The sequence below is a fragment of the Tinamus guttatus genome, unplaced genomic scaffold (assembly GCF_059628265.1).
Source record: "Tinamus guttatus ecotype Peru unplaced genomic scaffold, ASM5962826v1 Tinamus_guttatus_pri_ptg000287l, whole genome shotgun sequence".
NCBI classification, from domain to species: Eukaryota; Metazoa; Chordata; class Aves; order Tinamiformes; family Tinamidae; genus Tinamus; species Tinamus guttatus.
This window is the reverse complement of record NW_028288821.1, coordinates 5,262,583-5,290,523: the sequence shown is the minus strand read 5'-3', so window position 1 is coordinate 5,290,523 and position 27,941 is coordinate 5,262,583. Positions and strand designations below refer to the sequence as shown.

The 27,941-nt window shown below is 45.9% G+C and overlaps 1 protein-coding gene across 5 annotated transcripts in view; it reads right to left on the bottom strand.

The window, feature by feature from the left end:
• Positions 1–11,646: 11,646 nt before the first annotated feature.
• Positions 11,647–27,941, bottom strand: part of AMOT (angiomotin) — a 49,112-nt gene continuing 32,817 nt past the window's right edge. For 4 of the 5 annotated variants that reach the window (XM_088527502.1, XM_088527503.1, XM_088527501.1 and 1 more), the window contains 8 exons: positions 27,794–27,939; positions 19,911–20,060; positions 17,248–17,438; positions 16,877–16,909; positions 14,855–14,977; positions 13,952–14,184; positions 12,850–13,074; positions 11,647–11,783 (listed from right to left, as the gene is read on the bottom strand). In XM_088527502.1, coding sequence (XP_088383628.1) covers positions 11,683–11,783; positions 12,850–13,074; positions 13,952–14,184; positions 14,855–14,977; positions 16,877–16,909; positions 17,248–17,438; positions 19,911–20,060; positions 27,794–27,939 — 1,202 coding nt within the window. In that variant the 3' untranslated portion in view covers positions 11,647–11,682. The remainder of the gene's footprint in view (positions 11,784–12,849; positions 13,075–13,951; positions 14,185–14,854; positions 14,978–16,876; positions 16,910–17,247; positions 17,439–19,910; positions 20,061–27,793; positions 27,940–27,941) is intronic. The other variant, XM_088527500.1, reaches the window with a different exon arrangement.

Here is a 27,941-nt window from a genome sequence, read left to right as displayed (position 1 = left end):
CTGTTCTCCGCAGCCCCAGCCGTGGCAGCAGGGGACAAAATGCTGGTCAGAAGTGATGAGCGTGGATCTCTCCCAGCTTTCAAGCTGTCTGCAGCCAGTGACTGACTGGTCGTCATGACCAACTCACATTTTAAACAGCTTTTTGGCATTCTTCCACCACTTAATGCGATACAGATAATTCTCGCACAATGTACCAAAGTTAATACAATTATTATGGCGTTTCCATAGCCATGTTTTATATTATCTACTTAAAATAATCCTATTTCCTTGCCATAATCTAATCTGGCTGTGACTTGGTTTGCCCTAAATGAGATATATGGTACAAGACAACTCAGAAATAACAAGCAAGGAGAGGATAAGTGCTGCACCCTCGTGCTGCACTGTGGGTTCAGAGCAGGAGGTTTAGTGCAATGTTAAAAGGTGTCACTGATCTCCAAGTGCCACCAACGTTCCTGGTCCTGCGGGATGCAGCCTGGTTCTCCCCTGCACCCACTAATGCACTTTCCTTGTCACCATGTATTTTTAATGGGTGAATAATGCCCCATGAGTTAGTGCTGAATATCACATGGGAGCTTACATGAAGAAACAAAGTGAAGCAGCATTAAAAAGATCCAATACCCTGAATCAAAGTTATAGTTTCCCTGACTTTATTCTCAAAACACAAGTTCTTTCTCCACCCATTAATTACAGAGATGGGTACATGAGACTTTGGGGATTCGATTTCGTTTTTTACCGAGTATGGATCGTAAAAACTGGCTGCCCAGGAATACTGCACCTTGCTGGGAAAAGGCAGGTAGAGCAGATAGCAGGACAGCGGGGAGAGTGCTCGGCCCTTCCTGGGCGCTTGGTCCATGTCTTCACCATCATCTCCCGCTTTTTCTTCTCTAATTCTAGGCTGTGTTTTCTTCCTGCTCTGATCGTTGTGTGAGAAATTGGTCCTGGAGGGGCGTTGGACACTGTGGCATCCGCCTGAGGGAATGCGCTGCTTGGCTGTGGCCACGGGCTGGTAGAAGTGGAAAGCTCCCCAGACCTGCTCTATTTTAGGGCCTCCTGATAAGGCGTTTCCACTAAAATCACCGAGCTGGCTGCCAGTTCATGGAATTTCCACTCCCCTTGTGTTCTGCTAATAATATTTCCAAATATTTATAGACTCCCATCAATCACTGCCAAACCTGTTGTTTCTCTTCCCATGCTCAGTGCTGGTGGCATCAGATTGAGCAGCCGAAAGAGCCAGCGAGGGCTCAAACCCTGGCAAAAGCCAGAGGCTTTGCGAGGAGCCGGGGTCGCGCACGAGGAGCGAAGGCGAGGGGCAGAGCCAGGCAGCTCCCGGCCCGGCCGCTCCACGCTGGAAGCGGATGCTCGGAGCATGCGGAGCGCAAGGCAAGGCGCCCCTGAATTATTCAAGCTACATCTCCTAATGGCATCGGGCAGGCTGAGCGCTGCCGAGGCCTCGCTGCTTTGCATTATGCATGTAAGGGACTCAAAATTACAACCATTCATAGCCTAATTTCTTAAAAAATAACTGCCCAGGGGGCAAAGCGGCAGGGTTTAATTTTTCTTCAAAGAAAAATATTCTCTTTATTGGCACCGATCTCCAGCAGAGAACCCGGCACTGCTAAACCGAGATGCGGTTCTCACCCGTCCGCGAGTCCGACTCATACGTATTGACTGCCCAGATGATTTTTCGACCTGCAAATAAGGAGCTGAAGAGAGGCAGTGAGTACAGTGACAGACATCCTGGCTTTAATATTAATGGCATTCCCAAGGCTGCTCCCGGGGGCAGCACTAGCGGTTGTTGACTTTATAATTTTTTTATGAAGGGTAAGTCATGAAGTGCTACATGGTTTATGTGGAGAGATGATATATTCTGGGTCAGAATATAAAGGTGATGACACTATTTCATTCGTTTTTTTGCTTTTACTTTAAGGCATCAGGCCTGCAGTGAGCCTGACTATGCCAGGCTGAAGACTTAGTGTCCTCTTAACTTCCTAGGAAGTTTTTATTAGTGAGATACCTGCTTATCTGCTTCCTAATACATCGTTTACCTACATCTGTATGCATCCTTGCACACTCTTCACGCCCTCACGCTGGACTCAGTGGAACTGGGACCCCTCCGTGTCACCTTCCCTTGATGTCAGCCCCAGCTGGGCAGACCCCTCCAAGCCTTGGTGGCCTCACCTTGCCGCCTCAACAACCGTTAGCACCAAATACACATATACAAAAATGATAAAGGCGGTTTAATACTTTCCCCACAGGCTCGCAGCCGCACTATTCTGGGAGTATTTTTATTGCAGCATTTAGAAACAAATTAGCCCTGTCAGTAGCTGCTGAGTGACAGCGTTCCCCACAGCATCTCCCGCCGGAGGCCTCCTCCTGCGTCCCGCTGCGCCCCAGCCGGGGCCGAGACACCCTGGGGAGCAGCAGCCTCCGCTGCAGGCCGGGACGCTGCAGCCGCTCTCACCGAGGGGGCCTATCCCGGCGTGCCAGGGACTGCGCCAAAGGGAGACGCGAAGGCAGCAGGACTTGGGTGCAGGAGCTTCGGGAAATGGAGGGGTCTTGAGACAGAACCAGAAATGCTCTTTCCAGCATTATTCGTGGAGGGAGCACCTTGTTTTGCTTCTCTTTTTTAGTTCTTCTTTGTTTTAAGGACCAGGCCTAGGACCACGATCAAAGCCAGCACCTCCTCACCCACCATGTACTGGACGTCCCATCCTGCAGCTTTGTTGCCTATCAAAGCTACAATTTCTCCTTTTGCTAAAGCAGTTAAACACTTTCCAGTGTCCCTCTTGGCTGTTGGAGGAGGACTTCAGCTGGGAGCTAGAGGCCGTGGGTGTGTTTTGCCTTTCTGGGGGAATGCTGTTGCTATTTTTTCCTGTTTTTTTTGCCAAAAGTGCACACAGACTTTTTGATCGAACCCTCCCCACACCCTGGGCTCCCTCATGCAGGTGGTCAAGGGCCTCGCGCAACAATTAGCTGCTTAATTAGCTTTAAATCTGGCCTCATTTCTGTTGATTAATGATAGCCAGCCTCCAAAACCATACATCGAGAAGAAAGCAATTACAGTGGCACGGACGGCTGGAAAACACACATGCAATTACTCGTCACAGAAATCTCCATGACAAAATACAGCAAAGTCATCACGCAGAAATCCTTCCCCAGCTGCTGCTTCCAGACCGAGCCACCAGCCGCCCCTCATTAATGGTCTTGCACTAATGCAGACCCCAAGGAGAGTCCACGAGGTTTCTGCAAGGGTCTTGGCCTTGCCCATCACTAAAAATCGCCAGTGACTTCTAAGAAGCCATGAGCACTTTCTGGAGGGCTGCTGGAGCCACATTTCTCTGTCATTTCCTCTAGTAACTGCCATTTATTTGGGCCTGTTCCTGGCTGGCACGAGGGAGGGTTAGACAGTAACAGAGTGGGGTACTAATTACGCTGCTTTATAAAATCTTCATTTTATCTGTGAGCAGATATTTATTACACCAAGACGCCTGTGCACACAAGCGCATTGAGCTACCAGGGCTTATTAATTGCATGTAATATCACAGTTTGCAGTGATCCCATGCCACGGCCATCTAGGAGTGGATTCGGGAAGAGTGTTTTCGGGATTTTGTGGGGAAAAAAAATATAAAATTATGGCAGATATTAGTTTTAATACAGAAGTGCATTTTCACCACTGGAGCCAAGGTGGCTGAAGATGCAGCAGATGACTTAGATAGAAGTTATATTCCTCCAGTAAGGGGTTAATTTCACCCCAGGCCCAGATGGAAGTGACGGCCCTGTTCTCCAGGCCTGGAAGGATCTAGGAAGGTGACACTATTTGAGGCTCAATGCGGGAAAATCAACGGGAGGGATCGGAGCTGAAGCCAGTAAAGCTCATGAGCGCGGTGCTGAGCGTGCTCCATGCTGGCTTTCGTCCAGCCACGGAAGAGTGAGGCGCCGGCTGCCGTGTTCCCCTGCTCCGAAAATCCCGCCGTGGTCCCGACGGTGCTTCCCCATTGGAGTAATGACACCGCTAACGTGCAATATGTAAATGCAGGCTGCAGCCATGAAACTATTAATATTAATCACGCTGTCCTCGCTAATACAATTATTGTTTATACGAGAGCAATAAACATCCGCTCATGCGCCGCTGGGCTTGCTCTGAATAATTCATACGCCACTAAGATTTGCAGGGTGCTTGCAGCACCGCGCCACGGCTCTAGCACCAGGCTGGCACGTGGGCACGCATCCCAGCACACCATCCCCATGGACACGGGCATCCAAACGCACGCCTGTATGCACAGCTATACACGGCGGAGATTATCGCTCCTCTGTGGGGATCGCGAGATCCTCCTCATCGCTTTTACTTGCCTCTTGCTCTCTGCGGCCCAGGAGCATACGGATCTGTGCAAACCCAGAGCCGGTTTCTGCAGCCCCTCTAATGCAGCCGGTGATTCACGGCCTTGGAACCACCATAAATCCGCACGTGGACTCAGCCTCTTAGTTATAGACCTAACGAAGAGGGTTTGGCAGATTAGTTATAAAGCAGCCATAAAACAGCCCGCACGTTTTAGTGCTTAATAAAACCTATCTCATTTTATAGACAATTTTTATTAACTTAATACCTCCGTCCCAGAAAGGTCTGACAGATTTCTTGCTGCTAGGGATGCTCCCAGCTCATCTTGGTGTGTTTTTCAGAAAGGCAAAGATAGCTTAAAAATAGCGATTACCAGCATCAGCAGTAAATATTTGGCAAGGCAAACGTGTCCTTTCTCCTCATTCACCTTGCCCGAGCGGCAGTTTTACCTTATAACATCTCCATGCAAGGAGCAACCACCGTACAAGAATTTCAGTGGGAAACATTAAAACAGAAAAGCATCTTCCATGTGGACATGGGGCGAGGACAAGGCCCCTTACAGGATGAGAATTAGGCAGCATTTTGTTCCTTCTGCAATTTTCCTGCTGCTGCGGTCTAAAGATCCCAAGTGAAGGAGCTGCATTTAAACCACAGGGGCGAGTTTCCGCAGGACCTGAGGGCTCTGGCTCCTATAGGATTAGATGAAAGATAACACAGGGACTGTGCTAGAAAAAGTGTTACTTAAGCCATGGCTCATAGAGGCAGCCCGGAAAGGGAGATAAAAGTGATGAAAGCATTTGGGAAGGCCCACAGGGCCGACACTGCAGGGTGTGGGAGAAGCTGAGCAGTGCCGAGGGTTCGGGAGCCTGCGGGCTCTTTAGGAGCGAGTGGTGTGGAAGGAGAGCCAGCGCCATCCCCTGTTACTCCTGGGTTAAAAAAAGGACGAAAAGGGAGCGGCACCCAGTGCTGAGCTCCTGCTTCGTTGCCATAGCAGCGCCGGGCACATCCAGACCCGCAGCAGTTGTGAAAATTCAGCAAAGGAGAGCACTTCTCATGGAAATCCACTCGGAAACCGCACGCAGCCAGGAGAGGCTGCCAGGAAGGGCACGAGGACTTGTCCTAGCCGGAGGAGTCCAGCACTGTCCCTTCCATCCTCTCCCTTCAGATCCCCCTCAAACCTGCTCATCTTGAGGCCGCAGAGGCCCCGCTTCCTCAGCCTCTCCTCACAAGAAAGAGGCTCCATGCGCTTCAGCTTCTTAGTAGCCCTCATAAATAGGTCATCGTGCTGAGGCTGGGGTTCATCAGGCCCCGTAAGACCCGATGACCTCGCAAGGGGGAGCGAGCAGTGCCAGGGCCACGACGTTGCTGCCGACCGCAGCACGCCATCGCAGAGAGGCGTTTCGGTGCGGCTACGCGTTGAGAGAAACTATGCGCTGCGCTGCCTTGCACGTCCAATTTCTGTGTGGAAACGGGAGGGATCGGCAAGGATTCTGTACCTCTGCCCCTCCACTGCTGTGTGATTTAAAAAAGAAAAAATAAAAAAGCAGAATGGCCCTGTAATTAGAGCAAAGACGTGCATGAAGGGTAATTGCTTGCCGCCTGTCAAGGCCCATGCAGCCTCAGCTGCCCCAGCAGTTTGGATGGAGCAAGGTCCGCGTCGCCGCTGCCAGCGGTTCGGCCCTGCAGCACGCGGGAGGGAGCAGCCCGGCCTCCCTGTTTGCTTTTCCCTTGGCTACGGGCAACTGTGCGTGGAAAAGCTAACAAAATCTCCAATCTTGGCACAAACCCCTAAATTGCAGGGAAAAAAATAATACACCCAGGAAGCACAAAAGTGCTCGTGCTTCTTGCAAATTCTCCCCTGTGGAAGCTGTCGTGGCACTAGCTTGACCAATCCTGCCAATTTTGCCTTGGATTTCATCCCGGCTATGAGGCAAAGCACCGACAGAGGGGAACAGGCTCCTCCGTGTCCACCAATTCTGGGGGACGGGAAGCAGCCCCGGGGGTCTGGCGAGTCCCCAGGGCACTCGTCTCCCTGCTCCTTTCCCCCAGATCTGGGATTTTGGTCTCCAAAGCACCAAGAAGGAGCCTGGCAAGCAGCCCTGCAGAGCGGGGCTCCATGTCCGGGCTTGTGGAAACAGGGCTGGATGGTGACAGGAAGGCCAACCCTCCTCCTCCTCGCTGCACACAAGGCCAGCATGCTGTGCCCAAGGCAGGACGAGAGTGTCCAGGGGCCACGTTCCCAAATTTCCCACCTTCATCCTTGCGGTGCAGGGGCTCCCAGCTCCCTCTTGTGGGCTCCAATGCGCAAAGCTGCCACTGCTGCTCTTCTTCCTCAACCTCCTCCTCACGACCCAGCGAGGTCTCCGAGGTGCTAGCACACGCTCAGTAAAAGTTTCCTCTGAAGTCAGAGATTATTTTTGTTTTATATCAACAACACTATTGTGCTAAGAATATTTACTGCAAAACAAGCAATTTGGTGGGAAAAAGAAACTGAAAACAAGATCCTTTCTTTAAAAATACACCAAATATTTCTATGGCTAACTATAGACACGATGATGGACATCTACAGGATACCTTAGTGCATATTTGTACTTTGTTTTCTTTTCCAGAATTAAAGCAGCTGAAATCTTCAAAGTGTTCAGGGCTGCTTCCCTAGCAGAATTACAAAACAGCTCCTTCTCAAATTACAAAATTAACTCGACAGTTTAAATAAAGAAGAAAAAATAATCCATGTAATTCCTTTCAGCCTAGGTTTGTATAGGAAAGCTCCTTCTCTTGTCATGTTTTCTAAGATTGTAAACTTTTAATACTTGAAAACATGCTTTGATGTTTGGGATGCTACAGATAAGTAGCTTATTTGTCCCTTTTTTTTCTTCCTGGCTCTTGCCCTTGGAGCACAACTCTGAAAGGGGAAGGGGCTCCCCTTGCCCCTCGTAAGTTGTGATCCTGTGAAGGGCAGACACCTGGCCAGGAGCCCCATCTGCCCTCTTCCAGGGACTAATCCCACTCCACAAGGCAAGTTCCAGCTCCCAGGGGCCCGTCCGAAGAGGCTACGCGAGGCCGAGCTGGGAGGATAAATCGTGCCTGGGCTCTTCCCTTGCCGCCTCCGTGTCCCACGTCCCACCCCAGCACGCTGCACAGGAGCAGGTCCTCAGACACCTCACAACCACTTTCCCACATTCCGCTCGAGTTGGGAGGCAGCCGGGCTCTTTTCCTTAGGCCTCCACAGTTTTGCACAGCCCAACACGGTGTTTGGGCTCTGCAGCGCGAGGCAGACGCAGATCTCGTGCTCCCAAAAGCCCAGGAAAGGTGACTGTCCGAACCCAGAATCTAAAATCAATTTAGAATGGCATCTTTTTGAAAAGAAATGTATTTTCTTCATAAATACAGTACAATTACATTTTACATTTTTTTTTTAACTTTTCTAGACATAAAAATGCTAGCTTTTTTAAAAAAGGTTCCTATACAAATACATGAAAAGAGGATCCCCCAAGCCCTGGCCTTGCAGAGAGCAAAACACAGAGAGCAGCACAGTGAATCCCGGGCCAACCTTCGCCAGGTTCCTGCGGGCCCAGGAAGGGAGGGAAAGCCAACCTCCCTCAGGATTGCTCCGTGCGCTGCGCCGGGTTTCTAGAGCCGCCCCGTTGCGACCATGGGAAACACGGGTGCCTGGTTGTGGTTATGAGAATTCACTGCCCGGATCCCTGGGCGCCAGCGCAGAGCCACGCACGGGCTCCTGGGCCAGGGCTCCGGCCTCACGCCCTGCAGGGCCCCGCGCGCGGGCAGCCTCAAGGTGGATGCAAAACCCACGCCGCTCGCGGCACCTCCGCCTCTGCTCAGCTCTACCAAGCTGCCCAGCAGGCACATGCCACGTGCAAAGACTTTATGCTCCCCAATAGCAGCTGCTCACCATAGCTCCCCTGCACGGAGCGACCCACAGATGCCCAAGGGTCCTCAAACCACAGATGGAAACTACTGCTCCAGACTCTGCAGCAGGGGCCAGGCAGGAGCTGTTTAGCGTTGTTAATAATATGGGAACCAAAGGCTCCAGCTCCTAGGCAGCTTCCCGAGACTTCGCAGGGCCAGGGGACTGATCAAGAGGAGGACTCATGAATTTGGCCATTGTGGAAGCAATGAAGGGAGAGAGGAAAAATAACTAAATTCCGTTTTCTTGTTTTGCTCTACCAAGAAGAATATGCGGCTTTCTTTGTAAAAGCTACAATTCTGCTCCTAATACCCGAGTTTAAGAAAAACTCTTGGTCTAAAGTTTTGGTTTGCAAAGAAGGTCATTGCAATCATGTTGTGTTAAAGATTACTTTCTACTAGAAACAAGTTCTACAGAAGAAAAAGGAACTAGGTGTGCAGTTTGTCTCCTTAAAGCAGTTTCTGCTTAAAAATGACATAAAAATCTGTACAGAGAGACCAAAGACTATGGTACACATCTTCCTCAAAGCAAGCAGCTCTTTTACATTCACATCGGGATGGCTCTGAGAAAGATCCAAGGAATGACTATGTTCGTGCAGGCTCCCCGTTTGTCTGCAGAGGGAGATGAGCTCAGACTTCCATGGCAAGAGATCTAGGGAGGGGGAGTTAACTTTGGAAGAAACCCAAACTAAAAAACAGGGCAAAGAACCTGAGCAGAGCAGTATAAAACTGACATCTCCTTTCATTTTGCTTGCACTGGTCTAGGAATTGCTAAGGTCACTATGTGATCCCCACAGCTTGTACTGCCAGAGACCTCCTGGCTCCCGTTGCTGGAGGAGATAATTGCTGTATTTTCTTCACAGAAAGCCATTATATACTTCTTCCTTTGTAAAAGTAGATTATGGTGGAATTCAGTTTGGGAACAATGAGCTGCAAGGAGAATAGATGCATTTTCAAGCTAACCTAGTTGAACAGTCAATACCTGCTGCGGATATCAGTTTTCTAAAGCAGATTGTCAGTAAACAGTCCAGTTTTTTTCCTACGTGTTTTAGGATTAACATGGATCAACTGAGTTGGAGCAGGTTGTCTGGAGCTCTACAGATGTAAAATCCCTTTCACACACACACCACGGGCACTCAATCTCCCCTTCTGTTCATCCGAAGCCTGAAGCACATCATGCAATAGAGAAAATGATCCTGAAATGGCAGGAAGATGAACACAGTGACCTAATGAGAAAAGATTCTCCTGCATTTCCGACAACTGTGGAGGAGGAAAAGAAATCACTTAAAATTGTCCAGCGTGGGCATTACTTCACATAATGGGATGGAATTAAGCCAACAGAAATAAACGTAAGTTGTTCTCAGGGATGAGAACGAAATGCCTGTTAACAGTTTGTGCAGAAAAGAATGAGGAACTAGTTCAGACAAATTATTAAAATATACTTAGGGAAGGTCTACCGCACCGCCCAGGAAGATGCTGCCCCTACGACAGAGACAGTCTAAGCCTTAAAGTGCAGCTCCAAGGTGTCTTAGGCAGCAGTGAAGGAAGGGGCTCTGCTCTGTCCGTTAGAGAGGTCCTCAGCAAAGAGGTTACTTACATATTTTGCCATCTCTGCCTCCAGTGGGTCTAGGAATATAGACTGAAGAACAGCAACAAAGAGCAAATCGGCTAGAGTTGATGCGAATCATTTGCTTTGCTTTTGAAAGGAGTTATCTCCAAAGACAAATGAACTCCAAGCCACAGCTGCTCCATAGACACTGCCAAGGCACCTGAGTGGCAGAGAAAAGGAAAAGGAAAAGGCACTTTTCTCCTTTCACCTCCCAACCCTCCACAGGAAAATTCATGTTGTATCTGTTGATCTGGTAAGGCCATTTCAAATGAACACCATGTCAATGGTGTCAACTCAGTAAGAACTGAGTACATTCAGTAGCTGTTAGATGATTAATTACTTATTTTCCTTATTTCTGGAATGAAAGGGTCCGAAATCTGTCTACTCTAATGCCGCAAAGAAAGTTGAGACTAGCCAGGTTCCTGAGATGTGACCACGGCCAATTAAACATTTTAACATTCAAGCTAAAAAAAAGAGTAATTTTTAGTAGAAATTAATTTTGAAATGTTTTAGTAATGCAAGTTCACTATGAAAAAGCCCTAAAACATTTACTTGCATTAGTTGTAATATCTCCTTAAAATATTTGCATCCAGAGTATTGCAGCATTTGTGCTAATCCCCAAGAATCTGAAAGAGAAACGGATCACTAAAATGTGAAAGCATCTTCTGTAATGATTCTAGTTGCTCTCTCCAGTCAGATGATGAATAATAATGATGATGAATAACATTCTGGAAGGCCACAATTTTCCATGTGAAACTTTATCCAAAGCTGCCGTTAAAAGTTCTAGCTCTGAGGGACTGCTGAAAGAGAAAGAAAAAAAGAATCTAGTATCTCTGAGAATGAGGCACATACAAGCTAGAAGAGGATTTGAAATAGAGAAAGATCTGCTAAACCACGGAGGTAGCAGAACAATTCACTAACATTGAAAAGCAAGGGGCCTAGACTATTGTAAATTTGGAGTAATTCTACTAAGCCAGTGGGATTACACTGGCAGAAAACTGGATCTAACAGAGATCAGGACTGAGCCTGTAACACTGCTCTCTTTTTTTTTTTGAAAGGCATGAATGAAATTTATTATTTATTAACAACTGTATAAATTATTGAAAAAGTATTTGTGCATGAAAGTATGACAAATCTTCTGATGCAACTAAAAATGTCAAACATTACATCAATCACTGGGGTTGTATTTTCTGTAAAGAAATACCACAATTTCACAACTAAAAAAAAGTCAGCACTCTGAAAACAGAAGTCTTTCCAGCCTGTGAATGTGAAATACTTATTTTGACTTCTCACACCATGGGTAAAGACAAGTCTTCCTTGACCACAGCTCAGAAGTTTATAGAAGCTCCTCAGAATACCTGTACCCTGATGCTCACAACCAGGGCCCACATTCGGGTCTGATCACTGTAATGCCATTACACCCATCTTACCAGGTTCAAGCTAGACAGTCAACCAGCTACTGAGAGCAGATACTTTTGCTTGTTTTAAAAAGACAAGACTTTAAAAAATACTGAAATGATATATAAAATGTAGTGCACCTAAGACCATGTTTTTTTTTCTCCAGACATTACCAGATCCAATATTTAAAAAATAAGCAGGGAAACTTTCAAAGAACAAGTGTTAAGGGGGTTTGATAATTTAGAACAAATTATAAATTAACCTGTCCATATTTTTGAGACATAATATACAAGAGCAAACAGCTGAGTGTTCTTTTATTACTCAGGTACTACAAATTTTTCCCAATAAAAATGTCTTTTTAAAAAAAAAAAAAAAAAAAATCTTGCTATCCCAGCTCAGATCCCAGTTCAGCCTTTCAGATGAGGTATTCTACCATCTCTCCATCTGGGAGGTCCTGCCCCACGCTCTGAACAGGGGCTTTTCTTTCGAGAGTGCTGGAGTGGAAGAGTGGCCCATCTACGTTATGAGGAGAAACAAAAGACAGACAATCAAAGCTGTAGCTTGAACTGACAACCACCGTGAGCACAGGATTAGAAAAAAGGGGTTAAAATTTTAAAAGTCATCTGTCACTGGCCAAAGGACTGATTATTTGGTTTAAAAAATGCATTTCTTCATGTTTATAGCCTGACAAATACAGAAGCACTTTCTCAAATTCCCTTCAGGTACCTCCCACTGACCTACAATGGCACATAAAACTGGACCAACTACATTTAAAGCAATGCAGTCAGTGTGGACTTTCACCACAAAACCTGTTCACCTGTCGCCCTTGATATCCATTAAATAGCCCAGCATGGGCAAGGTGCACAGGAGACCAGCCAAAATTCACTCTTCCATAAAGAACAAGATAATTGTAATGGGTCTGTAAGTAGAAGAGGCAAGGTTGTGTAATCTGCATTGATTTGGCAGAGTTGGATGGAAAATGAGCCTCTCTTGCCAGCTTGGGGCTCTGTGGGAAGCAAATTGAGCTTCTGTGACAGTCACTGTCAAATGGACCTACTTAGGCTAATGCCGAGGTCAGTCCTGCAACCGGATAGTGCAGCAACTAGACAACTCTATCATGATAGTTACCCTTCCTTTTTCTTCCTCCTCATCTGAGTGCAGTTCACTCTGAATAACCACTAAAATGCCATAGCCAGTTTTCTACAGCCCACTTTTACACATTGTTTAATTGTGAATGTGCGACTCGCAATTTACTTCAGAGCAGACACCAACTCAGAGACTACTCTGAGATTAGCCTGTACCTGCTCCAATTGCTGAGGGAATCTCAAATGTTGCTACAGCTCTCCACCCAGCGTGGACCTGCTGTAACTACCGCTCAGGGCTTTTTTCTTACTGGGTGATTGGATACCTCTCAGCATGACCTCAGAATGAGGTCAAACTTGTCCTTGAGAACTGTATGTCTTCCCAAAAACTAAACTCTGTTTTCCAGAGCTGAACAGAGACACATGCAGGGCTGGTGCCATGGAGCAGAAGAGACGGTGAGTGACAGGGGCCCCCTTTTGATACGTCTGAGCTGTGTTACCTGTTTTATCTGCACTGTAGGCCAGGCTGGTCCCGGGGAGCCGCGCTGGGGTGGGAGCTGCCGCCGAGGATGCAGCTTTGCTCTGTTCACTGCCCCGGTCTGTCTGGGTGCTGCAGTCTCTGCTGCCTGTTTTTGAGTGTGCTGACAGCAAGGGGGTGGAAGGAAGGACTGGTGAGGGGGTGGAGGGAATGGATTCGGAGCGATATTCTGTTCCCAGCAGAACACCTTTGTGGAAAAAGAGAAGGAAATTTCACAGCCCTAGTAAACTAACCAGCATTCACTCTGCCACTTTTCATAGTACTTGCTCTAGGATTTGGAAATCACTTTGTACTTCAGCAGACAGCACTAATTTACCTTTCTGTAACACCTTTCACCACTAAGTACTGAGGTACCTAACAAACAACAGAAGCCTCCTGTTGCTGCATGCAAAGATACCTAAGTGGGCACTAACAATTTACTTCCCTATCTCTAAGCAGTGGCCTAGCTATGGCAGGATAAAGCTGCACACCCTGAAATCATCTGCACATTTTCACTTACATCCCAGGGTCTTTTATGCTCATGGGGAGAAGCTTTGGAACTAGTCCCTCTTCAGGAAAAAGAAAAACAAAACAAAAACATCTAACATTTGCTTTCCTACAAGCCACTTTCTCCAAACAAGGGTGTTGAGCCATTCCGGGCAGGAGTCACATTACTGCAGGTACAACATTACAGGATAGCAATCCTGATTCATCTCCCTGTTGGCTACTTATTCAAGGAGACTTTACACCTTCGGACAGCTGTAACAACTGAGCTGAAAGCAAGTGCTTGGGAATTCTGAAAAATAGATCCCAAGTGTCTCTGAAATCAGGTACTCAAATCAAATGGAAATTAAAGCTTAAATATTTAGTGACAGAGCCTGGCCATCAGAAGCCACTGCTTCCCCAAAAATGATTAAAACAAGCTGTTGTTCCAAATGTGTGCCATCTTGCTCGCAGTCAGCTTTACCACATGCTAGCTCCATCATTCAGTCTGTCAAACGCACCTTCTTCCTGCTGCTCCTGCTGCTGTCCCCTCTAAAATGGTGACTTGCATATCTGAACTGCCACTGTTGCTTAAAACTCACCAAGACTGCCTTTCCAGCTCTTGTCCTCCCTCTTCTCCTCCAGGATGGGAGTGCTGCTCAGCGTTGATGAGTGGGACAGCAGGCCCGAGCCAGCATTCGAGATGGACATGAGCGACTTGGCGGGTCTCATGGAGGAGAGCTGGTCTGTCTTCCCCGGCTCCTTGCGGGAGCGCTGCTGCAGGACTTTGATCATGGCGTCCTTCTCGATGATCTGGGCGTGCAGAGTCTTGATCCTTTTCAGGAAGGACAAAGAGGAATAAGGTACCTGAGTTGGTGTCTCCTTGGACTGAGGCCTCAGTGTCCCTATGCCGTGGCCAGAACCCCCTTAGGCATTCGGGGAGACAGAGAGAAGATGCCAGTGAGCTCAGCACTCCAAATCCTGGCTGCTCGCTGGTCCCCCATGGCAGATCACACAACACTTCCTTTACATGTGCCTGAAGGCACTCCACTGAGCTACCATCTTTGGCTCCTGAAAGCTGGTTTGAACAACACTAGAGAAGCTTTGAGACAGAGCTGAGAGTTATGGTCAGAAAATGAGACCAACAGGTATAAGGGAATTAACACTCTTCGGAGTCTGCACTGAGCCAAACCCCAGGGAAAACAGCTCTACAGGACCTCTTAAGAGGTGGCTTGAAAATAGGGTCTGAGGAAGACGCCCTGAAGAGAAAAGGAGAATAAACAAGATGCAAAATCGAAGACAAGACTTTTTAAGCATTAGCCCTCAGTATGAAGATAGGATTTGGATTGTCATGCAGCTGCTTCTTTGGCCAAATAAGTGTCTGGCACCTTACAGTGTTGCTGTTGGTGAAGACACAAGAATTTCTGGTTCCGAGCCACCTACCCCAGACAGTTCACTTAAAATTCCATCCTAAATAATCCAGATAGAAGCAAGCTGAACATTACCTGCCCTCCATGTCGAGACACCTTCTGTTGGCAAGCAGGATCTCTTCCTCCTCCTTCTGAATGCGAGCTTCCAGTGAGGTGTCATAGCTAGGGTTAGGCGAGTGGTTGATCACTGTCGTGTCCCTGGGAACAAGCAGTAGAGCAGATGAAGGACCACCTAACTTTGCTGCTTTCCTCCCAGCAGCACAAAATGAGTGCTCAAAAGCAACAAACAAGAACATCCTTTTATTATTATTATTATTTTTTTGAGTATAGGCTGGTTCAGTGTCTTCCAAAACTCCAATTCTCGGTCCTAACGAAAGGAGGGTTACAAAAATACACAAGTCATAAAAACAACACTCAATCTACTGCCTACCCCATGCCAATCTATGATATTTTGAACTGCTTAACTGAACTACTGTAAGCTGATTGACAGGGCAAATCCAAGGACATGAAGAGGGTGGGAAACGGTATAGAATATCAGGCACTTTCCATGATTGCGATGCTGAAAATTTAGGTTCATATGTAAAGCTGTCGTTTCCCCATCTAACAACATCATATAGGGGAGTCTGACATTTCTTAAATTTAAATAGCTTGGTCCAAACAACTTGTAGTAGGCTAAAAACAGGTATTTTAAGAAATGGTTTTAGACTGGCACTACAGATTACTAAGTAGTTCAGTCCACTGACAAAAATATAGTGTATCATTCATCCTACTTGCTGCTGTTCAATGAGAATAAAGTGACTATGACACTCGCTCAATGCATTAGAATGAACAATTTGTTCTCTCATATCCAGCAGGAGTTAGAATGGGCTAGGGAACGTACCTTTAACCCTAAAACAAATAAAAACAAGCAAAAATAATAAAATGAATAAACATCAAAAACACACACAAAAATAAAACAAAAAATAAACAAAAGTACCCTACAGAAACAAAGCAAAACAAACAAACAAACAAACAAGCCGGAATAGCAAAGCACTGAGCACTAAAGGGCACAAAGGAACCCAGATTCCTGCCTCTGCTCTAAAGCATCCTTCCCACAACCTCTTTCCCACTATAAAAGCAAAGGGAAAGCAATCGTGCACAATGTAGAAGAGGCTGCCCCTGAAATTAGTGGGATGTCTCGGGGCTTTTTGTCTGCTTGCTTGTTTTTAGGAGGGTTACCCTATGGCCTACTGCATACGAAGTTCCACAGCATGTATGCTAACGGTATAGTCTTTTCTGGGGGAGAAGTTAGGAGGAAATGGAGAACTGGGTCTCACAGGCTGGCTTGTTCTCGACTGGAAAGCATTCTTGTTCATTTAACACAACATGCACAGGCCGAACACATCCCCTCTTATTCGGCGATGAAGGAAAGACCAGGCCCCTACTTATCAGGGCATGTTGAAAATATAAGATGGCCTCTAGGGACAAGTAGTAGCAGGGCCTTTAGGAAATCTCTGGAGAGATTTGGAATCTCTGGAGAAGCGGAAAACAGTGCACAAGAAACATTAATACCCTAAAATAACAGCCTGTACCTCTGGTGCAAGATAAGATAACTCTTTAAATGCTAACCTACCAGATTTGCAACTTTCCCCCTGGAATTCTAGGATGATGTTATGAGCCAAGACCCCGGCTGCGATAACCTCCCTATTTGAAGCTGGATCATGAAACAAGCTAAAATAAAAGCTGCTGCTGCTAAGAGTCAGAAACTAATGAGTGATAAAACTATTTGTAAGCACTACCTAATGTTAAAGAACTGCACTTCAACAGCAGATCTTGTTTGCTAAGCAGCTAAAACACTCGGGCCTATTTGGAGTCATACTAAGTGTTTCTGGACAGTTGTGCTGGAATGTGAGCTTGTTACCAAGCTTGAGGTACCCTTCCCTTCCCATCCCCACAAGCAGTGCCCTCCCCGCAGAGCAGAGCATTTTGAGCAGAATTTCCTAGTAGATGTCTTGGGTTCGTAACCATGTTGCAGATAATACCACCAAGTAATTTGCAAAAATATTCTGGAGAACAAGTAAGCCATTCAGGGTGAACGATGTGAATCACCAAGCTTACCCCATCTCACATGACTTCAGCGAGGACCGATTCCTGTTTAAAAACAAAACAAAACAAAACAAAACCCTCCTCATATATCTATTTTGGAATCAATAGCTTCTAGGACTGGCTCAGAGCAATTCTAGCCTGGCAAATGGCTCTTGCATGGTAGGGGAGGAATCTACCCCTGGAAAAAAGTTTCTAATTTTTGGCATTTACACAGCTCCCAGGAAAAGCAGCCAAGCTCCACTTACATGCAGAAGTTTTAGATGCTGTTTGGACTGCAAGGAGAGGTAGCAGGGGAGGGTGGTATGACAACATTCCTTGGTGGGAAATATGACTATCAAATGGAAAAAGAAAATAACCCCTGTACGATGAATAGTCTCATTTACCTCTGAGCAGCCACAGTTGCAGCTGCATCCAGAGCAAACTGTCTCATCACGCTCTCCTCCAGGTACTTCTGTTCCCACTTGGTCATGTCTGCTTCCAGAGCGAGAATCCGCTCTTCCTTCTCACGTAGGAGCTCCATGAGCGCCGTGGCGTTATACTCCGAGACATTGGCCGTCTGTGACGTTCCTTGGCGCTGGTTTCCAAAAAGAAAATGGAAAGTTGTTTCAGGAGGCACCTCAGACTCAGGGGTGGTTGGTTTCTTTTAGCATGCGGGACCGAGGCTGGCGCAGAGCAGTACCAGCTTGGTGCAAGAACCCCTCAGAGAGCAACGCACACGTGCCACGCTGGGAATAATGAGGTGATGCTCACGCATCTTTTGGAGCTTAAGCTGAAAGTTCAGTCTATCTCTGTCAAAACTTGCAAACAAGCTCATGTAACACAAGAAAGGCACCTTTTAATGTTCAAATGCCCAAGTTCAACAGTCAAATCCCAGACATTGCACTGCCAAAACAGACAGCGCCATTTGCAGCACCTAGGCTGGACTGCTTCCTGGCACTTCCCAGAGCTGGGAACACCAACAAGAAAGTATCTCCAATGGAAAATACTCGTGAAGACCCTTTCCTACATGCAAAGCCACGAAAATGTGCTGGAGAACTGCACCATACTGCTCAAGTCTGATGTCTTCAGCCCATCCGCACTGTCTAAACTAGCAGACTTACCTCCGACACTGCCTCAAGCAAAAACTCACCAATACCTTCGTTTAAAGGGACTCAGCCTAGCCTGTACAAGAGGAGAACTGGGATACAGAGACACAGCTCACCTTAACACTCAGGGACTCACACGTGGACCAGGTGATCCAAACAATGTGAGAATGGCCCTACTGCAATAATCATAGAATCATAGAATGCTTAAGGTTGGAAGAGACCTCTAGAGGTCATCTAGTCCAACCCCCCTGCACATGCATAATCACATTAAATAAATGATTTTGTTAAATTTTCTACTCCAAATCTCGTAAGACACAGATTTCTATTTTCTTTTTAATGAAAGATCAGTGTTAAATGAGAACTGTTGTATAATACTAGCCAGGGATGAAAGCATAATAGAAATAGGAGAACTAGAGGTAATTTACAGGAGCTGTTCTACCTTCAAAAAGTACATCTAAAATATTCTAGAATGACCTGATTATTGAAATATGATCTGCGTGTATTTATGGATTAAGAAAATGAGGATTAAAAATAATCAGTTATAAAGCAAGGTCTGAAAGACAGACACTGTTATTTCTCTCCTGAACATGAAAGAGAGTTGAGATTGGCTGCGCTAAAAGTTCAGAGGATAAAAAATACAGCTTTTATGGGAGTCTTGTCTGGTATTGGCAGGATTAAAAATACAAATAAAAAAAAAGAAAGAAAAGAAGTTGGGCACATGAGGGTTTTCGTTTGCTGTTTTGGCTCAGGCTCAAAGTCAAAAGTTGTGGGGTCTGCAGTACCTAATCTAAAGCTAAAGTAGAAGAAACAAGTTTATCAAAGTACATTCACTATGCACATCTGTGTCAAACAAGAAGAATTACTAAACAATTATTTTTAACAAAAAAAGGCCCGCATAAAATCTTCTCCTTTGAAACACTTTCAATAAAAGTACACTAATTTGTTTTCTCTTCATTTAAGCAAACTTATACCTATTGTGATATTAGCAAGATCATCAGTTAAACAACACACCAATACAAGCGAAAATGAACGAAGCCAACAACAGAACATGCTTTGCATTTACAGTGCCTCAACTTTCACTCAACTAGGTCTTTAAATGCAATGTGAAACAGCTCCCAAGAGAGTTATCTGTTAAATACAAGGTATAGGTATGATGCAATTCATCTTTTCACCCCTTTTACTTTATGGGTACAGATCACTGTCAAGTTTTAACTCCCACTCATTTGCACATCATAACCCCTATTAAAACCAATGCAAAAATGTGATTAAGATTTAAGCATCCATTCCTATGTGGATGTGGCAGTTGACAACTAAAATTCACCTGGAAGTAAATGTGATTTTGAACAAGCCTGCATCCTATTTCCAGCCAAACTTACCAACCTGTCAGTTCACCTAATGTTTAAGATGTGCTAAAATAAACTTGAATCTGCACATCCAGTTCGTAACACCACTGCATAGCTGACTTCCCATTCCTTCCACAGGAAGGATACAAGCTGCAATTAGAAGCACATATTCTACATGAAGCTTTTATCACTTTGCATGAACTGCATTTATGGAATTGTTTTTCACAGGCAAAAGCTTTTTAAGGGGCCTTTTCAGTCCAGCTGGTAGAGAATTTTATGTAAAGGCTCAAACTGCGAGTAATATTTTTTAAAATAATGTGGAATAATGCATAACCAGGTTATTTAAAGCTAAAAGAGCATCCAGCTGCCTGGCTATATCTGAGCCTTGCCACATTATGGAACTCCTACAGTTTATCTACATTTTCTGGCTAAAGTGCAATATTTTAATCAACTAAGAAAAAAGAAAAGTCAAAGTCAGCAAGTCCGTGACAATATCTACCTTTTTTTTTTTTTTCTAGTTTTAAAAGATGAAAAAAAAAATATTGCCCTCGTTCATACGCCTGGTGCAATGCTCACTGCTCCAAGCCCTGGAGCACAGCACAGACAGCCCTTGGGTACCTGCTGCATGCGCAGAGACTCCAGCTCCCTCTCCAGCCGCGTGCGCAGCCGATGCTCCAGCTGCTCCCGCTTCTCGCATGCCGCCTGCAGCTGAACCAGGGCCTGTTGCATCTTCTCCACCTTCTCGACGTAGACCTGCTTCTTTTTGAGCTGAAACAAAGGGAAAAAGGTAACTTAAGTAATGAAATCAAGCAAGTTGGCAAGTTCAAAAAGCTCCAGCATGACCTAATGGAAGAAAAATGCAAGGAGAGACATGAAAGACAAAAGCTGCTCACTGCGTCCAGCTCCGGAAGTCCTTCATGGAAGCAGGGAGAGTGTTTGGAGAAAACATGGCTAATTGTTTGCCCTATTCCTGTAGTATTCCCTAGGCATTGAGTATAAGACCCACTGGAGACAGGATATTAGACCTGCTGCATCTTTGATCTGAATTCAATGAGCCACTCGCATTCTCCTTCCAAGAAGGTCTTACCATATTTTCCTTCAATATTTTCACATTCCTTGAAGCAATCCTGAGACTGCAGTGTGAGTTGCAGAGGAGGAGATCTGCAAACTCGACTAATCCCAGACATGGTAGCCTTTTCTTCTCTTTTTAAAGTTAGTGTGAATCTAATCTAATCTAATCTCATAGCATGAATGTTGCTGCCCTAGAGGATTTTCCCCAAACAAGTATTTTATTATAAAAGTTACTGTAAGTACTGAGTAATCCAGCCAAAGGCCTTCCAACCAGGGCATGTACATTAGAAAGGTATTTTTATTCTTTGATTGCTCAAGATTTCAAACTCATTCACACTGAGAGAGACAAGAACATTTTAATACTTAACTCGATTCTTGCTCCGTAGAAAAATCAATAGGGACGTTTTATCAGAGATCCTTTTTATCCCTGATCACAGTGCTTAATAACACTGAATTAAGCGCTCTCAGGTGCCAATGAATTATATATTAAGTTAGCTTAACAGTATCTGGCTGACCAGTCAAAAATGACAATCTGAGTCAGTGGCGGAACCTGCCATCCCTTGGCTTTGCACACAAGCTTCTGCACATGGGTAAGGAACAAACTAAGAAGCTACCAGAGAAATATGCTGAGTAATAACAACCTAGTGAGAACCACAGTGTTCCCATCGTTCTGTATATAAAATTAAGGAAGGGCCTTTGTCTCCCAACAGCAACTACAAAGTATTAAAACAAACAAACAAAAACCCTAACACACAGGTAAAATTCTCCTTGCAAAAGGGAGCCGATGACAACATTTTCCTAGTTTCATAATTAATAAAGCTGGGAATGTGCATGTGTGGATTAACTTTTTGGCCTACACTCAAAGAATACCAAGAGCCCAGCCAAAAGGAGAATTAGGACACAGAAATTCCAGTGAAACGTTCCCTTTGAAAGCGCTCCCATGGGCCCAACCTGCAGGTGAGACCTTGCAACATGCGCTCTTGCCCAACTTACCAGCACTGCCTGCACACGTCCAGCTCATGCACCAGACCTAAAGTACAGGCACGGCTTGTTCAGTGGCTTTTCAAGGACAGCATTTTTTTTTCTTTTCATTTTTCCTCCCTTCACAAAATACACTTCATTTTACTGTGTCGATAAGAATTATAAAATATTAGAAAATATGTTTTTTTGTGGTGTGTTTTTTTTTAAATGGCTTAAGAAATCCTTTAAATTATTTCAGATTCTGAGGAATACAGATACTCAATCGGTTTTAACTGCATAAACACACCAGAGAAAATTCAGCTTTCCTAAGGTGCCTTTTGACACGATTTTCCTTTCGATGAGGGCTGCCTTATTCCGCACAGTGGCTGCGCTCGGTGAACCTGCAGCACCTCCGGGGAGTCCTTCACCTGCCTCGGACCCGCCAGCGCCCAGGCGGCCCCGGGAGCAGCAGCCGCAGCAGTGCAGACGTCCCCCGGGGGTGCTGCCCTTCCTGCCGCAGCAGGGAAGGAGCGCGTCCCCGCGGACGCCGTCACACCCTGCCCGACATCCTCTCGCACAAATTTGACAAGATGATAATTTTCCTTTTGATGGTACTGCACTTAGCTAAGGAGCAAGCTTATGTTCGCATAATGGATTGTAACTACTTTGCCTTGAAGAGTGCTCTGGAAATACAGAGCACTTATAACAACATCTTTATTATAACACCTCTTGAAGACCATGAGATCTCCAAGAAGCTCCAGGCATGACTGGAAGCACAGTAGAGCCCTTCAGCAGGGCTGAGCTCCTCCCCAGCGCTTCCTAAGCCTGTCTGTCTTCCCTTCTTCTCCTTCCCTTATTAAAACTGCTTCCCAACACAGAGCGCGGGCTGGGAGGTTCCAGGACAGAGAGAGGGATTCAGAGCCAGCATTGCTCACCAGAGACCTGCTGGCCTGAAGAGCAGTCCCTTTCCAGCTTAGTCAGAGATGTACTGCCTCAAAACGCCTGTGCAGTGATATTCCCCAACGCCGAGGCTTCCAGCACTGGGAGATGAATCAGCCTCTCTGAATGTACTGGAATGAAACCATTAAACAAATGCTTGCGCTGAGGCATGGAGAGCAGGAACTGCTCCTTGGAAGCTCCACAGAACAGGTCTCCTAGGACGCTGGCAGCCCGGGCAGCCTGCACGGTTCTTTGCTGCAGGGAGCAGTCGCATGGTCCAAAAGCGGTGGCTGAGGACCAAGGGGTCCTCTTGGAGAGGAGCAGCCACCTGTCATCGTGACTTCCACAGGGGTTGCTCAGCAAAGCGCTTTTCTGGGGAAGATGAGGGGATTTCCTACAAGCCAGCTGGAATTCAGACCCTCTCCCAGGAGCAATGACAGATGCAGACATTACCCTTGTCATCTTGGACAGCTCCTGTTGCAGCAAATTGGTAACACTTGTCAGCATTTGCTGCTCTCCCACCCACCATCTCGGAGGTCTTCAAAGTCCTTTAATACGTTCAGGGTGTTTTCATTATATTCTGGGTTTATCCTAGAAGCTGTATTTTATCCTTATCCCTGCATTTAGATGCAGCTGAAAATGCGTTTCCCCACCGGAATGGGCAGAAATGTACCCAAAAAAAAAAAAAAAAAAAAAAAAGAGAGAAAGAGAGAGAGAGAGAGAAAGACAACAAGCACATTCGAACCACTTCTCCCTCTTGCACTTGGAATATATTCCTCTTGGATGCCTCTGAGCCCACAGTTTGTTTGAATTTGGGCCCAATAAGGTGCCACGGGCCCCAGAGAGAGCTTCTGCTGAAGCAATTTGGTAACACTATCGTCGTGTGGGGAGCAGAGCTCGTTGCATGGGAATGCCAGGACGTCGTCCCTCCGCTTGCTTGCATTAAAATAAGTTATAACTCTCGAAGCCACCTCTGGAAAATTACTGACAGGCAGAATCTGAGAGGCAGAGACCTGGTAATAAAAAGCCAGTTCTGCGTCATTACAGAGATACAGCTCATTAAACATCTGCATGTTACAAGGAAGAGGGGAAAATCTCTCTCCTTTCCCCTCTATCCATCCATGAACAGTAAAACTTCCAAAAAGCGTTCCCTTTAAAAGCAACTCTGTCCTGAAAGAACAGTCATATAAGCTCTGCGAGTCCCTGCACGTAGGAATATCTTTTTATAGGCTCACAGACATGATGGGAAAGGAGAACAGAGAAGCCTTCAAGCACTCGGCCTCTCCGTCGGGTCTCTTCCCCACAAGCCCGAGCTCTGTTCCGAAAGCATCTTCCATACGGAGCATAAAGCACAATAGGCGGCATTTGGAAACGAATGTTTCTGCCTTTCCCCCCAGACAGAACCCCCAGTGTTAGCCAGTGTGCTAGTTCTCACCGCGAGAGCCGAGTGAGAAACGAGCAAAGGATCTAAGCTCTGGTATCTGCTTTATGTTGAGCTCTCATGGCTGAAAGATTGGACAGCCGCTAAATTTAAGACATTTTCAGACAGGATATTTCATTCAATCTGCTTCCCTTTGCCTACCTTCCCAATTCTCATCCATTAGTGGGGATGTCCAGCTTTTCTTTCCACTGTAAGCTATGTGCATGAGATGGCAAAGAGTGGATGGGTATTTCTATCTTTGTGGCAGTCACTATTTTTCAAAACTGTCTCCTTAATCCTTAAGGCATTTGTTAAGTTTTGGGACAAGGCAGTACAAATTACACTATTATGCACACACACACACACACACACAAGTGTAACTTCAAGCTTAAACAAATATATTTCATATGTGTGTGTGTGTGTGTGTGTGTGTGTGTGTGTGTGTGTGAATATATATATCTTAAACTTGAAGTGTGGCCTTCCACAGTAAGAACCAACCAGGGTAAGCAAAAATATCCAAATTCAATGCAAGTTCTAAAAATTACTTTTAAAATGTAAAAGCAGTAGCAGTTGTACCCTGTACATCCAGCAGCTGTGGTTAGGTAAAATATTTGGCACTAAACAAACTCTGTGGTGCAGTATTAGAGGCCTGGGAAGGGCTCAGAAAAAGCCAGCCTGTATCCAGAGTCTTGCAGACTGGTCAGGGTGCTCCCTTCTATAAACCCTGCAATTCTCCTTTGGCTCAGAGCAAAGGGAAGTTTAACACTGTACTCTGTTTCCTGAAGGTTCTTAAGGCACCTGGTAACGTGACTTTTTTAAATGCTTCCACAGACAGGCCATCCGTGACTGTCTACCAACTACATACCTGCTATACACAGCAGCCATTCAAACACTGTAAAGTCGAGACTCTCATGACAAAAAAAAAAAGAATTTTTGGTTAATATTGTTATCACTGATCAATTCTGACTGCAATATATGTATATACTTAAGCCAGCATATATTTTACTTCAGATGTATTCAACTTATCTCAAATTCACTGTGTGAAATGAAAATAAATTGCAGTTTTAATGTTAAAAAAAAGAACAGACTAACCCTTCACTAGAAACAAGTTTGCTGAGCTGCTGACTTAAGCACTGCTGCATAGCTTTACGTACAGCAGAGTAGTAATAACTATTATATATACAACGTGTACACACTCTGCAAGTCTGCTTGTAGACATGTTTATTTTAAATACCCATGATCACTCATGCATTTTGCCACTTAGCAGATATAAACTCCCTATTACCTAATTTTGATGGCAGCTTACCTAAAACTTGAAGAGTCATTTCACCATTCCTAACTGTCTGGGAAAAATACACTGAAAACATCCACTTTTGCTTTCACTGCTTCTCACTATATTTAGATATCCCCAAAAGCATTCCTTTCCTCCGCAAGGAGTGCCTGTGCTTCTCTTTCTTCCCTTTACCTTGGATGCAAGAATCCAACATACTCACAATGGTCCATAGAAGTGGACAAATATCTACATTTTACATGGCAATTCAGTCCTGGCAATTCAGGACTTCAAAAACAATCTGGAGATTCTGATAGCACAGCAGCATCTGAACTCAACTATAGTGTTAAACGGCTTGCAGCACTCAAAATGGAAATATTCTTTTTACTGAAGAATCTGGTGAATACAAGGCAGGATAGCTCTGCTTATAGGAAGTCAGAAAGGAAGGAGAAAAAAGTTGAAAACTTGCATTACAGGATGCAACAACTAAAATATGCACCCCCCCCACTCCCCAGGCATTGAGCCAGAGCAGCTGCCAAACCTTAGCGTAAGAAACTCCACCCTCTTCTGCAGGATGAGCTTGGAAATTCCTGACAATTCCAGGCACTAGCAACTCAAATGAAGCTGGCAGGAATAAAAGAAATAACTGACAAATTGTTCATATATCCTGGTCACTGAATGCCATTAGCTCAGGATGACATTTCAACCTCTTTTCTAAGTGGTGCTCCGAGCACTGAACAGCTACCAAATGGCTCAGGCATTTCATAACTTCCCACAATTTAATGCTAATGAGTCAACAAACACTTTATAATCCTAAGCATTTCACTAAAAAGTCGTTTAGAAAACCTGCAAAAGTGACTCTTCACCTCATCTTTTCTTCCTTTTATTCCCCCTCACCTCTAGGAAAGAGCAGAGTTAATTCCTGCTCCCTGAGACGCTTCCATATTTATCTACAACAGGAAGGGTGGCACTTCCTGAGCACCCTGGGATTCGAGCAAAGGTTGGATGCAAATGACCACAAGCCCTCAGGCAAGCCAGGCTAGGAAACTTCACTCAAAATCGGGTACTTACGCTTGTGTGCTTTTTAAGGTGGCATGCAACCTAACCCAGATTTACTTATTTTCCTATTTCATCTAGGCAAGTATTCTGCAGCAGCGCCATATTCAAGTCTTCTGGTAAAATGAGGCAGTCATTTTAAAATAAATTTTACAATTATTACTGTCTCTGAAGCCTCCAGCTGCAAACACTAGTGCCCACACAGGGATCCAGCCCAGCCCAGCTGTGCACTGGCCCTGCCTGCCCAAGGCACCTAGACCCAGGCCCATTCCAGGTGGGAGTACAGCCCCACACAGGCCAGGAGGATGTCTTAACCTCACTTAATCTCACACCAGATTTCTAGAGTGTCTGCACAACAGCCAAAGAGCCCAGTATATTGCAGACTCAATTGAGAGAATCACTTAGGATCCAACCAGAATCTTCTGATGTCTAAGCTGTCCCTGCCTAAGAGGTGCAAAGCTGCCATGCCAGGAGATGCTGCAGTTCTAGAGAAATCAAAAGACTTTTCACGGTGCACACCAGGACTGTTATATTTAAGCATTCTTCTGACTCTGCTCTTTTTGCTGTTGTTTTATTATTATAATTTGCATTCACAGAGAAGCTGGTTCCCAGCAGTGGGGCAGGGCCTGGCAACACTGCACAGATGAAAGCGCAGGGCTCAAGCCACCGAGGGAGGTCTTCTGTGAAGTCAAAGTGCTCCAGAGTATGCTGCGAGGGTGAAAAGGAGGAGAAGGAATGGCCAGGAGGATTCAGGAGAATGGGTTCTGGGGCAAATACAGAGCTTAGAAGAGACTAAAATTAAGAAATGGCGCCAGGAGACAGGAGGAAGGCAGAGAAGACAATAGAGGAGGATGTTCACTTTATCTGAGCCTCTTTCTCTGCTGGAACGGAGCGCCACTTCTCTCTGAACTGAGAGCAGAGGAGAAGCAGCCAAGGGGAGGGTTTGAGCAACATCTCCAAGGCACAGTTGGATGTGGGCCCTGTGCGTGACCAAGGGAGGCAATGAGAGTTGGCAGGCAGGGAGATGGCAGAGCTGGGGGACAAGAGAACAAGCCTGCAGTGGAAGGAAGTCCAGTTGGCCATGAGATTTCCTTAGAGGCTCTCTCTGGAGGAAGAGTAGGAGTAACGGAAGCAGAGGCCGAGAGCAGGAAATGGAGCCTTGGAGAGGAAAGGAGTAGGCAGGAGGAAAGAGGACGGACACTGTGACGCAGAAGGAGGCGGGAGCCGTGCGTGAGCAGCAGGACAAGGCTGCAAAAGACACTGCTGTGAGAGCTGCCTGGCAGAGCAGCTCAAACACATTATTCCCTCTCAAGAGGGACGAAGGGAAGGCAGAAAAAACAAGGTCATGCCCAGCTTGTTACAAATGCTGGGCACACACCGTGATCTGCACGGCTGCGCTCCACGATAACCTGCTGCCAGCAGGACACCTGGCAAGGGGACAAGACAGGCTCCCTTGCTCTTAGCTAAAAGTCCACCCGGGCTCATACTTCTGCCAAGTTCAGGAAGCTGCCAGGGCTGGAATTTCACTTTCAACCCACTTTTATCAGTTAAAACAAAAAGAAAATGCAATGCGGCTGCTTAGACGAAAGCTCTTCCAAGGAGAGAGAGATTTGTGGCTTATCTGTGAGCAGTTCAGCGGTTTAGCTAACCAACACAAAGCTAAGCTGATATAAACAGCTTTGAAGCAGGCAGATTTCCTCGTAATTTGCACCAGACAAACTCATTCCCACAGTCACTGTTACAGGAACGTGAGCTTCCCTAGATTCGCTCTGCTGACCTCCTTACCTCCTCCTCCAGTTTCACCACCTTGGCCTGAGCGTTGTTCAAGGCCTGGTCTCGGATCTCGATGTGTCTTCGCTGGTCCTCGTTTGTGGAGCGGGCGGCAGCCAGTTCTATTTCCAGTTTCTCCTTTTCCCGCTGTGTTTCCTTGTCT